General features: G+C 46.4%; 1 protein-coding gene across 1 annotated transcript in view; it reads right to left on the bottom strand.

Annotated features, from left to right (window-relative positions):
- The window catches only part of LOC131925200 (mitochondrial amidoxime reducing component 2), a 36,261-nt gene extending 35,024 nt beyond the window's left edge, over positions 1-1,237 (bottom strand). Inside the window, exon 1 of the mRNA XM_059280486.1 lies at positions 929-1,237. Within this exon, the coding sequence (XP_059136469.1) occupies positions 929-1,200 (272 nt within the window). The 5' untranslated portion in view covers positions 1,201-1,237. The remainder of the gene's footprint in view (positions 1-928) is intronic.
- Between the last annotated feature and the right edge of the window lie 13,377 nt (positions 1,238-14,614).

The following is a 14,614-nucleotide window of genomic DNA, read 5'->3' as shown; positions in this document are numbered from 1 at the left end:
CTCCTTCTGCAGAACTCTCACCCAGTCTGCCTGAGCCTGTTTCCTGATCTATATATTTGTTCTGTGCCAGCAAAATGTCTTTGCTTTTCTTCATTCTAACCTCCTTTATGATTATTTCACTACCCCCTCCCCTACTCCGCAAATCATGTAATTCCGCTCCTTACTGCTTAAAGCGGTCACCAGAACTAGAGGGAAGGAAGGACCCAACGCTCTTGAAAACATTCAGCCAATGGCTTTTTGTATTTCTAGTATCCTACAGGTAGGAGAGCTGGGCAGACAACCAGGTTGGTCATGTGACAGAAGAGAGTGTCTCTCTCTCTCTCTCTCTCTCTCTCTCTCTCTCTCTCTCTCTCTCTCTCTCTCTCTCTCTCTCTCTCTCTCTCTCTCTCTCTCTCTCTCTCTCGTCCAGGTGTCCAGGATTGCCCTAATCCACTTTTCCAAAACTACCTTACCAAGAAGCATAGGCCTCACAGCTAAAGGATCAAAAGTCGAGAGCCCAGGGAATTCTGCCAGCAACCCGCAGTTGTCTTGATAGTGGAAAGGGGAGGGATCAAAATCAAGGCGCTCTGCTCCACTCTAGAGTAAACTAGCATATTGTAAAGCTAAAATTCTCCTCCCGGAAGGCCTCCCCCCTGCCATTTTTGAACTTACAAACTATGATTTCAACTTGAACATGCTCACAAATGTGCCCCGTGTTAACAGTTGGTGACAGCTCTTTCCCACGTGTGTGCGTGTTTCCCAGATGCAGCAAACCCTTGCTTTCTTGGTTTGGAGAGAACGCAGCTTGCAGCGTAGAACCCCTCTCACGAATTTCTCCATGCTTCGGCTCATAAAGTTTACACTCACCGAGGGGCGCCCGGATTAGGGCTCACACTTCCAAGCCGGGACAGGCAAGACCCCACCTCCCTCGTCCCGGCCCGTCTCGTACCTGTCGCGCACTTTGCCGCAGCGCAGCCCCATGGCCGTGCACTCGGTCTCGCACACCGACACCCCCTTGCAGGACTTGATCGGGTAGATCCAGACCTTCGACACTGTCCCAACCTGCTGCAGCCGCCGGCGCCGCCGGGGACGCACGCGACGCCAGGCCACGGTCCCCAGCGCCACCGCGGCCAGTCCTAGCGCGGCGACGCCGAGCCAGGTGGACCGCGGCTGCCCGGGGAGGCCGAGGCGAGCCAGAGCCGAGGAGCTGGAGGCACCCATGTTAAACTACCCGGTGCAGGCCTGGGATCCCCGGCGCGATGGCGAGGCGGGGCTTAAGGCTCCGGATGGGTGGGAGGAGCCAGAGTTGGCGCAGCCGCACCGCCTGTCAAACCCCTGCAGCTGAAGTCGCGACCCGTGGCCCAGCCAGGTCCTAGGCCATCGCGGGTGGCAGCCTTGCCTTGGGGTGGTCACTCTTATTTTACTTTGCCTTTGTTTCCCCTCTTCACCGCACTCCACCCCCACCCCCGTTTTAACGCGATCCCGCCCCCTTGCCAAGTGACCCTCCAGCCCTCTACATTCATTTACCCTTTTGCTTCTAAAAGGAGCGCACTCAGTTGCACCGGAAGTTGCACTGAAAGGAAGAATGGAAGATTTCGTGGGAGCAACTTTGGGCAGGTCTCTAGAAGATCACGGAACTTTCTTGAACGCTCGACCTAAGCCTGGGCAGGTGGAGAGACGAGATGACTGGAGTGGCTTCTAGCAACGTGACCCAGGGTGACAGGCACATAGGCCAATTCAGATGCGTCCTGAGGAAACCAGAATGGAGGACCTGTCTAAGAACGTTCTTAGACAACTTTCTAAACAGGATTTAAAAATCAGGCTGCAGCGCGGGGGGGGGGGGGGGGGGGGGGGGTAGCTCTAAGTTCAAGACCATCGTGGACTATGATAGCCAGACCCTGACTCAGAAACGTCAATGATTAACTCATGCGTGGAAAGGAGCTCTACAGGTCAAGGTGCCAACACTGATGACTTGAGTTCAGTCCCTGGGACCCCCGTGGTGGGGGGAGGTGGGGGACCAAGTCTTATACACACACGCACGCGCACACACACACACGCACGCACGCACGCACGCGCGCGCGCGAACACACACACACACACACACGCACGCACGCGCACACACACACGCACGCGCGCACACACACGCACGCGCGCACACGCACGCACGCGCGCACACACACGCACACACACACGCACGCACGCGCACACGCACGCGCACACACACACGCACGCACACAGTGGGGATAAATGCAATAATAATAATAATAATAATAATAATAATAATAATAATAATAATATTAGGGTCTGGAGAAAGGGTTCAGCGGTTAAGAGCACTGGCTGCTCTTGCAGAGGACCCAGGTTGGGCTCTCTTCACTTACACAGAGGCTCACAACTGTCTACAAATTCCAGTTCCAGAGGATCCAACACCCGCTTCTGGCCGCTGTAGATATCCAGAACACTGGTGATGCTCAGGCATACGTGCAGGCAAAACACCCATACACTTGAAATAAAAATTTTAAATTAAAAATCTAAGGACGTAGAATTTTGAAGTATTCCTCTGTTGCTTGGACTGTCACCAGAGACAATGAGCCTTAAATCTCTTGGCAGGAGTGTGGGTTGCAGTATTACAATGACCCATAGCTCACCTCCATACTCTAGAGCAGTGGTTCTCAACCTTCCTAACGCTGCGATCCTTTACTTCAGTTCCTCATGCTGTGGTGACCCCAACCACAAAATTATTTTGTTGCTACCTCATAACTGTAATTTGCTGTTATGAATCATAATGTAAATATCTAATATGCAGTATATCTGATATGTAAAAGATCGTTTGACCCCCGAAGGGGTCACAATCCACAGGCTGACAACCACTGCTCTATAGGACAGTGGCTGGAATTAGTGGATTTTGTGTGGGGTGGGGAAGGTCATTCCAGCTGCTTCTTTGGCGATGTGCTCTTTTCATATGCTAGTTTTGTGAGGTTTTCCTGGCCTCACTCTCTGCCCTACTCTCCAGCATCCTGTGGCCCAGTCCTGAGGAGGGTCAGAGCTTCATGCCTATAAAGTCATGGCCCACACTAGAAGTGGGTCTCCTGGCAGGCTAAATGTCTCTTTATTGCAAACAAACAAATTAAGATGGGTCTCACTGTAGCCTTGGCTGACCCAGAACTCAAAAGGTGGACCAGGCTGATCTCAAGTTCACAGAGACCTGCCTGACTCTGCCTCCCAAGTGCCAGAATTGAAGGTATAAGCCATGATGCCTGACAAAATAAAATTAAATAAATTTATTTTTATTTTATGTATATGAGTGTACGTATGTATGTATGTGCACATGGTGCATGCCTGGTTCCTGAAGAGGCCAAAGAGGACACCAGTCTCTTAGAACTGGAGTTACAGATGGTTGTGATCTACCACGTGGGTACTAGAACCTGAACCCAGGTCCTCTGTAAGAACAGCCGGTGCTCTTCACGGAGCTGTCCAGCCAACCCCATGTCTCTTTAGTTTATCTGTTCCCTTCAGTACACGCACTGACCTTTCACCAGGCTTCTCCTTAGATTTAAAGTTAGATGAAGCGCCTGTCCATCTGTGTGACTGACAGCCCATCTGAAAGTCCACGGGACAGTGACAGACAGACAGCCTGGTCAAGACAGAGCTCGTGTGTGTGTGTGTGTGTGTGTGTGTGTGTGTGTGTGTAGGTGTGTGTGTGTGTGTGTAGGTGTGTGTTGTGTGTGTTGTGTGTTTGTGTGTGGGTAGGTGTGTTTGTGTGTAGGTGTGTCTTGTGTGTTTGTGTGTGTAGGTGTGTTTTGTGTGTTGTGTGTTTGTGTGTGGGTAGGTGTGTTTTGTGTGTGTTATGTGTTTGTGTGTGGGTAGCTGTGTAGATGTGTGTGTGTAGGTGTGTAGATGTGTGTGTAGGTGTGTAGATGTGTGTGTAGGTGTGTGTTGTGTGTGTGTGTTGTGTGTTTGTGTGTGGGTAGGTGTGTTTGTGTGTGTAGGTGTGTTTTGTGTGTTTGTGTGTGTGTAGGTGTGTTTTGTGTGTTGTGTGTTTGTGTGTGGGTAGGTGTGTTTTGTGTGTGTTATGTGTTTGTGTGTGGGTAGCTGTGTAGATGTGTGTGTGTAGGTGTGTAGATGTGTGTGTAGGTGTGTAGATGTGTGTGTAGGTGTGTTTTGTGTGTGTGTTGTGTGTTTGTGTGTGGGTAGGGGTGTGTGTGTTTGTGCGTGGGTAGGTGTGTTTTATGTGTGTTGTGTGTTTGTGTGTGTGTGTTTTTTGTGTGTGTAGGTGTGTTTTGTGTGTGTGTTGTGTGTTTGTGTGTGGGTAGGTGTGTTTTGTGTGTGTGTTGTGTGTTTGTGTGTGTGTAGGTGTGTTTTGTGTGTGTGTTGTGTGTTTGTGTGTGGGTAGGTGTGTTTTGTGTGTGTGTTGTGTGTTTGTGTGTGTAGGTGTGTTTTGTGTGTATGTGTGTGTGTGTGTGTGTGTGTATAGGCGTGCCATGGCATGAGTGTGAAGGTTCAAGGACAACCTCTACTATCGATCCTTGCCTTCCACCTTGGAACAGGGTCTCTTGTTCATCACTGTGTAGGCCAGGCAAGCTGGCCCTAGAGTTTCTGGTGATTCTCCCATCTCACTACAGCAGACACCTGTCTTTATGTGGATTCTAGGGATCCGAACCAAGGTCCACAGACTTACATGCCAAATGCTTTACCCACTGAGCCATCTCTCCAGCCAAGATAGAACTTTTAAACTGTGATGTAAGCTGCAGGAGGAGTGGGGACGGGGTGGAGGAAGGAATTCTGTACACAAACAGCCTGAGTAACGGCCTGAAGAAGCTGGAAGAGGGAGACCGGGACACAGTCAGACCGCTCTTTGCTCAGCTTGGTTAGAATGTTCCAGCGCATTTGGTGAGGGGGACAGTGAGGGCAGATGGAAATGTCACTTGTCTTGATTTAATATGTTGACACCTGAAAAGCATGGACAGAGTGGGTGTTGAAAAGTTCACCCGATTGCTCTGGGAAGGAATGACTGAATAAGACCCCAAACCCTGGCTCCAGCTGAAGTCATCCCAAACCAGGGGAAACACTGAGGATAGATGTGGACTGAGTAACATAGACAGGTGGAAGTAGCAAGACATGGTGGCCCCCAGCTCCACAGCACAGCCGTCTGGGATGGGTGTGGGTGAACCACACTCCGGAGACTGAAAACCTAAGATAAAAGACTGGTCTGGGAGAAGATGGAGATGGTGAGCCCTTGCTGGTGAGAATGAGCGTTTGTTGAGTTATCCAAGAAGAAATAGCTACCAGGACAGATAAGTTGAACCTTCTGGGCTCCAGCTGCCCTGATTGTAAAGTGATGGGGCACATTGCTAAGACATCACCTATAGATGCTAGAGTTCTCAGATCTAGGCTGTTGCTTGGCTCTTTGATCAGACTAGGGAGGGCCTTTGCCATAGAGACTGCCAGTTCTCTGTTTTGTGAGCTCACCATTACCCATTATGTGTCCTGCCTAAATCCCCTCATCCCGGTGCTAGGGACGGTGACTTTGGAATAGAGAGTCACTCCTGTCAATCACCTTTGTCTGTGGTGGCAGCCGATGGGACACTGAAGAGTCACTAGTCATCTATCTGCTTTTCTCTTCCCCCTTTTGGTCGAAACTATGGGGAGAGAATGAGCAATCGTGAGGGAGTGTTTACTCACTGAGTGCTTGGCTTCAGCAAGCTCCCGCATTCCAGCCCTGCTGCAGGCAGGGTACTGGTATTAGTCCACAGCAATGACTGGACAGTCTGCCTCACAGGCCCTAGTTTTGAATTTGAAACTTTAGGAAATACAATAATTTTCTAATGATTTCTTTTTATTTTATGTGCATTGATGTTTTGCCTGCTGGTGTCTCTGTGTGAAGGTGTCAGATGACCTGGAACTGGAGTTACAGGCAGTTGTGAGCTGCCATGTAGGTGCTGGGAACTGACCCAGGGTCCTTTGGATGAGCAGCCAGTGCTCTTACTCAATGAGCCGTCTCTCCAGACTCTTACTGTTGCAGAATATTTCTTTACACTGTGTGAAGATCTGTGATTGGTTTAATAAAGAGCTGCATGGCAAATAACTAGGCAGGAAGAGGGTTAGGTTGGACTTCTGGGGACAGAGAGAACTCTGGGAAGAAAAAAGGCAGAGTCGCCCGCCAGATGGGGAGGAAGCAGGATGGGCAATGTGGAGAAAGGTAACACTACATAGCAGAATGTAGGTTAATATAAATGGGTTACTTTAACTTGTAAGAGCTAGTTGAAAACAAGCCTAAGATAAGGCCTAGCTTTCATAATTAGTGAGAAGTCTCCATGTTGTTATTTGTGAGCTGGTGGCCCAAAGGAAACTCCAACTACACCCTACAATGCTAATTTTTAAGAAGGCAGCCATTGTTCACATTATACTACCATCACAGTAGAGCAAAAGTTTAAGAACAAAGTCGTTGGGACCTCATCATTCATAGTGGATTTTGTGTTGCCTCCAATCAACTCTGTGTTTAATGGTGTCATTAAGAATCTGGCCTAGGGCCAGGAAATGGTGGCACACACCTTTAATCCCAGCAGGCGGATCTCTATAAATTCAAGGTCAGCCTGGTCTACAGAGTGAGTAACAGGATACCCAGGGCTATGTAGAGAAACCTTGGCCTGAAAAATAAAACAAAATTAATAATAATACTAATCTGACCTAAAATGATTCTGGTGACAAAAGAAACACACTGGGTTTTACAATTTAACCATTTGACACGTGAGGCAGGAGCTCAAATTAGAAAGCCATCAGTTACCTTTGGAGGAAGCTGGGCAGAACCCGAGGAGACTGAATTCACCTCGCTGCAGAGTCTGCCTTTGAACCTTTCAGAGTGGAAAGTCTAACTTTACAGTGTCAACAGTGGATTGGCCCTAAAGACACTAACCTTTGCTAACAGGGCTTCCTTCCATGCCTTGTCCATTCTGAGAGGAAATCAGCTATGTGCCCTAGGGCCGGGAAGCTCTATGGTCACTTGTGTGCTAGTCCAGTGCCTCCTTCTGCAAAGAGGGGAGCACATTGCTACTGAGTGAGACTTGGGTTTGCAGTGAGGACAGGTGGTGAAGAGCTCTCAGCTGGGGAGCAATCTCCCTCCCGGCCCTGCTGCATGATGAAGGATGCTGCACTTGAGGCTGTGACAGTGATGGGGTCCTGTGTCATTGCTGTGACTATGATAAAATACCTGAAGTAAGGTAACTTAGAGCACAAAATGTGAATTTTAGATCACAGTTCCAAGTTACAGTCTCTTAGTCAGGGTTACCATTGCTATGATGAAACACCATGACCAAAGCAAGGAAAGGATGTATTTGACTTATACTTTCTCATTGTGGTCCACAATGGAAGGAAGTCAGGACAGGAACCCAAACAGAGCAGGAACCTGGAGCTGATGCAGAGACCACAGAGGGGTGCTGCTTACTGGCTTGTTCATGGCTGGCTGAGTAAACTGGCCTGATGGTACAGCGCACTTCCAACAGGATAGAATTTCATAAATCTTCCCAAATGTTTGTTTCTGCTGTTCTCTACAGACTTATAAGGCAAATGGTCTTTTTGTCGTCTTTATTCAATTAAGAATTAAAACTGGCTTTGGAACTGGAATGTGACTCTCTCCTTTATATACCCAAGCATGCTTGTTAAAGAAAAATCCAAAATCTCTGTCTCATGTCAGAAGAGCCACCTGATATGGGACAGAGGAAATAACAAAATTAAGGGACTATTCTATTCCTACAAATCTTATAATCCTTTGGTTTTATTTTGACTCTTTAAAATTTTTCTTAAGGTATAAATATTATCTCAAGATTTATAAAATCATTATACATATTTAAACTTTATGTCATGATATTAATGTTCATATAGAATACTAATTCTACTGGGTGGTGGCGGCAGCAGTGGCACATGCCTTTAATCCCAGCACTTGGGAGGCAGAGGCAGGGAGATCTCTGTGAGTTCGAGGCCAGCCTGGTCTACAGAGCGAGATCCAGGAAAGACGAAAAGCTACACAGAGAAACCCTGTCTCAAAAAAACAAAAAGAAAAAAGAAAAAACCCAGAATACTAATTCTAAAATTAGGCTTCATCTAGCTTCCCATTCATGATTTTGGGCTTAAATCTGAAGCAGGTAACTAGGAACTAAGTTTGTGTACCCAAGATGTATTTAACAGATTGTGGTCCTTTAATCTCTCAGAGATCTACTGCATATGACATTTAAATTGTTTAAGTTTTCTGCAGTGAACTGTGACCATTCCTAACAGCAACCTTGGAGGTTTCCAAGATGATGATGGGGCCCTGCAACAATTAATTCACCTGGATTGTGGAAATACCACTAAGTTGACAAACACCACCCAGAGATTAGCTTTGGACTACAAACTGCTCAGGTGGTTAGCTAAGATGGTCCAGCCTTAGAGACTATTCGAGTCAGGACTTCAGATAAGTCTTGCACTTTCCCATCACATCAAGACTGGACAACAGCTAGCTCTCCCAGGACTTGACCATTATCCCAATTTTCTCAGGGTCCCTTAAAAATGCAGTTGTCCCCAGACAACAGGAAGTAATTTTAAGAACATGACGATCACATTCCCAAGAGGTAGGATGGGTGGTTTTTGGCCATTCAATGGATTATGGATGTTTATCATCATTTAGGGGGGTTGGTTGCAAGTTGTTATTGGTCATGATCAGGGAGGAAGCTAAGCAAAGGAGATTAGATTCAGGGATCTTGTTCTGAAAAGAAAAAAGGAGGGATATAGGAATGGTAGGAAAAAAAGGGTAGATTATTGAATCTACTTTTTAACTAAAAAAAGCAACAACTAATCTCAAATATTTTATATTGGTATGGATTTTCATATATTGATACAAATTTAAGGTTATTTTTGTTATACTATATATGTGTTTCTACTTTTGTTTAAGGTATTGTACCTATGCAGCTCATTTAATGATGTAATGTAAAGTTCTAGTCCTTGAAAATTATTACAAACTATTTAGGATAATTAAGAAATACAGGTTAATAGCTAGTCATCTAGAACAATCAAAGTTGAGGCCATGTTAGGTATGTTTTAAAGGTCAAACAGATACATTTTAGATAGATAGGTGGTCTTCAAACACTTCAGAGACCTATAGAATATGGCATTTAAAATGTTTTAATATCATAAGACTTTTCATGACAGTAAGACATATCTGTTCCTGGCAGTACCAATTAACTTCAAAAAAGGCTGATGGGCATCAAAGAACCTCCATATGGAGTTTGCTTTCATTGTGGTGAAGTTAGCCACTGGGCAAGAAACTGCCCTTGCCTCAACTGCTGACAGTATGCTGTCCAAACTGGACAAGCAGGGTGCAGAAAGCAATTGCTGAACTTTACCAAGACAAGGTAGGACAGTCTCTCAAAGTTCCTCCCTCACAAAAAAAGATTCTGTCAGATATTCTAGGCCTGTAAGCTGAAGATGGACGCCACAACACTGCAGAGGAACTTTGAGTACTATCTAGGCAGCCAGTTGCTTCTCTCATTTCTATAGTTTTGGAAGATGATTACTTCACACTCCCTATTTACTCAGGTAATATTATATCCTCAGGTCTCTGATGGAGCTAAAGACAAGATAGTTATAGTTACAGCTTTCCTTGTTATCAAATTCAGAAAAGAAACTCACAAAAGAGGTGTAAAGTGTATAAGATTGAGCGACGTAAAGCTTAAATTGTTTATCTAAGAAAATGTTTTTGATGTCTAAAAAGATAGTTTTTGATTGGTAATACAAATTAGGACAGAAAGTGAACTAGGTACAAAACTTTGGACTCATCAAGATAGATAATAGAGTATTTTCTTCAAATTTGCCAAATACAAATGAGCTGAATATTGTGAATGTAATTCTTACTTGATAATTGTTCTTATTGAAATGGTTTTACTGTGTTAAAGTTAAAACCCTTCCTTTTTATTTAGACAAGTGGAGGAAATGTTTTGAGGTATTTGTTCACACTGATGGTACTCTGAGACTGGTAATGAAGCTTACCTTGAGTCAGAGGGTGGCTTCACTGATTGGCTGTCTGGAATTAGCCATAGATGTTTTGGAGGACCAAGATAGGAGGGCACAGAAAGTAGTAGGGGGAACTTGAAAAGGTGCGGGGTCTTTTTGTTCTGGAAGTGTGGAGAGGCTGAATCAGCTGATCATTCCTCCATCGCTCTTTGGATCTATCAGGTTTTTACCCCAATATCTGACTCCTGAGTTTTATTTAATAATAGAACAATATAAGTCATCACTTGAGTTCTAGGCTGTGTCAAGTTGACAATTCAAATTAACCTCAGACACAGGGAAGAGCACACAGGGTCCTGTCTGCCAGCTCTGTCTCATTGATGGGAGAATTTTTAAACAGAAGGAAAATCAAAGATAATTTTACCAGAGTTTGGCAGAAATAAAGAAAAAAACAGAAAAGGGAGCAGATAAGTGAGAGATACCAGCAGGACCAGGAGGAGATGGAAAAGTCAAAAAGAGAAAGTCATACTGTCTGAATTCGAGGCTGGGAACACAGAACAGGTATGTGGGGAAGGAGGGCTTCAGGGAAAGGGAGCCACTCGGGTGTCGGGGTTAGGATTTGGGTTGACGTTAGAAAAAGGGAGATAGAAAGGGTTCCACTTTCTGAGTTAGAACTTTGAATGCAGACAGGCTTGGCAGTGAGGGGCAGTGAGCAGCAACTGTGTGGAGGGAGGGTCTCCTGAGGGAGAAGGACGCATCTCACTAAGGGGCAGTTAGCCTGTCCTCTTGACCTGCCTCAGCGTGGGGCATTGTTTCTTTTTAACGTCGACTCCACAGTTCTCTCAAGGTTGTACAGACGATTTTCTCCTTCCAGAAGGACTTCTGCTTGAGCAAGGAAGCTTCTTCTACCTTCTTCAGAGGATGTCATCAAACTATTTGCAAAGCTTGGTTACTATCCGTTCACCATGAAATGTCAGAGGCCGTCACACATCGCAAGTCACACATCGCAAGTCCGTCAGTAGTCATGTCTCAGAGGGTCTGCTGATGTGGGAGGCACCTGCTGCCTTCGTCAGGAAGGATCTTATCAGCCAGGGGTCATGCCATTTTACTGGAGGAGCTGGCATAGCTCACACGGTGTCGAAGATGTGGCCTTGGAAGAATCTGGCTGGATATGGCCCTCCATACTCCCTTTCGGCTTCTCAGCATCCATGTGTATCCTCCCATCTTCAGAGGTTGACAGTCTGCAAGTCCACACATGAGAAACAAGCTGCTCACCCTGGGGAAGACAGAGAGAGGCCACAGGCACCCACTGTACCAGACAGTGACATGAGGTCTGCCTAATGGTCAGGAAAGGAACTGAGCACTGCCCTGTGAGTCCCTCTGCTGGAGAGCCTGGGGAGAGCCAGAGGACAGGAAAGGCCCCAGCAGATAAACAACTGCAGGACAGAGCCGCGCCAGGCAGTGGAATGTGGACTTTATCCAGCGGATTTGAAAACATGAGTAAACACTGTTAGTTGCTAGTAGAGAAAGCAAAGAAACTGACTGGAGACTCAGGAAGGAGGGGAACTTCACTTTCACATACCAAGGCAGTCTGTACTCTGAATCAAAACAATGTCATTATTGGTTCAAATATTCAGAAAAAAAATTATTTTTAAACATGTCTCAAGATGACCCTACCTACCTCAAGTCAGACTGGGTTCCTGGTGAACAAAACAGCAGCAGATAATCTTACCTGACTCCACCTAGCAGGTATCTTTGAAGTTTTATAGCCGATAACTCAGGAGACACATCAAAAGATGTATAAAGGAGGTGGAGAGACCGTAGAGTGGTTAACAGTGCGTGCTGCTCTCCCAGAGGACGCGGGTTCGATTCCCAGCACCCACATGGTGGCTCACAACCATCAGTGACTCCAGTTCCAGGGGATCTGACTCCACCTAATGGCCTCTGTGGGCACAGGCACACATGTGATACACATACATACACATGTGCCCGCAAAATACTTCCGCACCTTAAATAAACTTTTAAACAAAGATGTGTAACAAGCAACTAATGTGTGTGATATAATAGCTGTTTTTCCAGAGATTGGGGATTAGGGTTTATGCGCAAGGTTGAGTAGCTTAGTTTACCTTAAAGACCCCTGGGAGCAAGCACATAAATGGGGTTTTGAAGGTAATATAGAAGTTTCAAAAATTGAAAGCAGAGGCAGCACAACATAACAACTTTCTGGAGACATCTAAAGTGGTTTTGTTTTGTTTTGAACTTGAGAAAAATAGTTATGACCAGGGAAGTGTAGTGAGCAGGAGGGCCTGTCAGGTGGGACCAGGGCCCACTGTGCAGGTTTTACATGTTGTCTGGGGAAATAAAATTTCTAGAATGTTCAAATATTGGTAATCTGGAAGTTAATGAATATATACCTTTAGGAAAATTGATTTTGCCTCAAATAGAAAAAAATTACTAGCTTAACAGAAATTTTTATTTTTTGGCTTCTCTTTGGGAACGGGGTCTCCTACATAGTTCAGGATGATCTCAAACTCACATCAGTCCTCCTGCCTTGGCCTCCAGAGTACTGGGATTATAGGCCCTGAGTAGAAATTATGTTTTCTATTTTTAAAACTTTTTTAGATTATATGTACATGTGGGTAATGGCATGTGAGTGCAGGTACCTACAGAGGCCTTGGATCCCCCTGGAGCTGAAGTTACAGGGTGTTCCAAGTCACCTGGTGTGGGTGCCGGGCATTGGACCTGAATCCTCCGGAAAAGCGAGGAATGCTCCCTTTAGCCACGGAGACATCCTTTCAGCCCCAAACAGTTGTTTTAATTGGGAGTTTCTACCTTGTCTTGGAAACTCACAATATCTGGTTATAGGGAGGTCTGTCTCTATGCTGTCCGCCCCACCCTCACCCCCAATGGCCCCTAGATCCAGGCTGCAGCTCTGCTCCCCAATTTAACCTGACTTCCCTGGGCCCTTGAGAGTGGGAGACTGCGGCTGCATTCTCCCAGGCCGTTGCCGCATGCTTCCACCAGGGGGCGCTGTGACCCGGGATTTGGAGGAAAGGGTGGGGAGGAAGTGCTGTGGAAGTTCCAAGGGGAAGTGAAGGAAATGCTCCTTTCCTTCCTGGCCAATGAGTCGTCCTAAGGATCAGTTTCACTGGATTCCGCTCAGCGGAGAGTCAGGCTCACGAGGCCCTCAGAGCATACGTGTTTTGAAAAGCCGAGGAGAAGCGAGGCTACAGGCCAACAGGCCAGTGCTCCCGACACGTTAGTGACAGTCTGCCGTCTGTGATGCTCTGCCCCAGAGGAGGCTGGTCGCTCCTTTAGGCAATTTCAGGTCAGAAAGGGAACAGTCACAAAAGACACAGCATCTGCTCCCACAGCAGCCCAGACACTAAGAGTCTCAACTTGGATCCAGCAGGGGAAAAAAAGTGACAGGTGCCCTGCAGAGGTGGCATACTGGCATTTCTCCATCTGAGGGAAGGAGGCCTCAAAGTCGTGATCAGACTGCCCTGAATGTGTGGCCTGAGGAAGGGAGCTAGGAATGAGCCAGCCGGTGAGGGAGCAAGGTGCATAACCTCCTGCGGTCTGGCTGCCCTCCTAGGGCAGTGTACATTTTCAGTTTACATTTGTTAAATAAATGGCCCAGGATTTTGTGTATGTGTGTGGCGGGGGATGGAGTGTCTTCACCTGTATAGAAAAAAGCATTTGTTTTTCCCATTCCATATCCAGCTTGGAGCTCTGGGACTTGGACTGATGGAAGCCAGGGACCTTCTGACCTCCAGCCAACCTGCTCTGGGTGTCCCCTGAGCCCCTTCACCATTGTGGCAGGCTCTGTGGCTTTGATTTGAAGAATGTTATCAGTCAGGCTTCAGAACCCTGCTTCTTCCTCCCTGGCCTGTGGCTGCTTCTTCCTGGCTCTGTTTTCTTTGGCTGCCGCTGGGAGTTTGCTGTGAAAGCTTTTTGTCTCCAGGAGAAGGAAGAGGGCTAGGGCAGGATGTCTGGAGGGAAGGAATCCTTGTGTGGGGGTGCCCTTTCAAAAGCATGGCATCTGTAAGTCAATGCCCGCTGGCAATTCCCTACAACCTCTGTCTTCTTATCCTTACCCCAAGGGGGAAAAACACACAAAGTGTTACTATAATACAAAATTGAAAAATATACAGAGCTTTAATAATACATGGTTAATCACAGCACAACTCCTGTTTCCCAGCTCTAATTCATTCATTCATTCATTCATTCATTCATTCATTCATTCTTGTGTTTCTCCTGTGAGCATCATCAGGAAATATGAAGGTGCAACCCATTCCATAACACCTGGTAACAAGTGTTGGCATCGTCTTAATTTTTTTTTTTTTTTCCGAGACAGGGTTTCTTTGTGTAGTTTTGGTGCCTGTCCTGGATCTTGCTCTGTAGACCAGGCTGGCCTCGAACTCACAGAGATCTGCCTGGCTCTGCTGGGATTAAAGGCGTGAGCTACTACCACCTGGCCTTTAATTTTTTAAAATATTGTTGTTTTTTGTTTGTTTAGGGTTTTTTTTTGAGACTTATTTTTATTTATGTGTATGAGTGTTTGTCTGCATGTATGTGTATAACCACAAGCATGCCATGCCCTTGGTTATCAGCCACCATGTGGGAGCTGGGAATCAAACCCAGGTCCTCTGGAAGAGCA

The sequence above is a fragment of the Peromyscus eremicus genome, chromosome 15 (genome assembly GCF_949786415.1).
Source record: "Peromyscus eremicus chromosome 15, PerEre_H2_v1, whole genome shotgun sequence".
In the NCBI taxonomy this organism is placed as follows: Eukaryota; Metazoa; Chordata; class Mammalia; order Rodentia; family Cricetidae; genus Peromyscus; species Peromyscus eremicus.
Note: the sequence above shows the minus strand (reverse complement) of the source record. Positions and strands in the feature narration are given on the sequence as shown.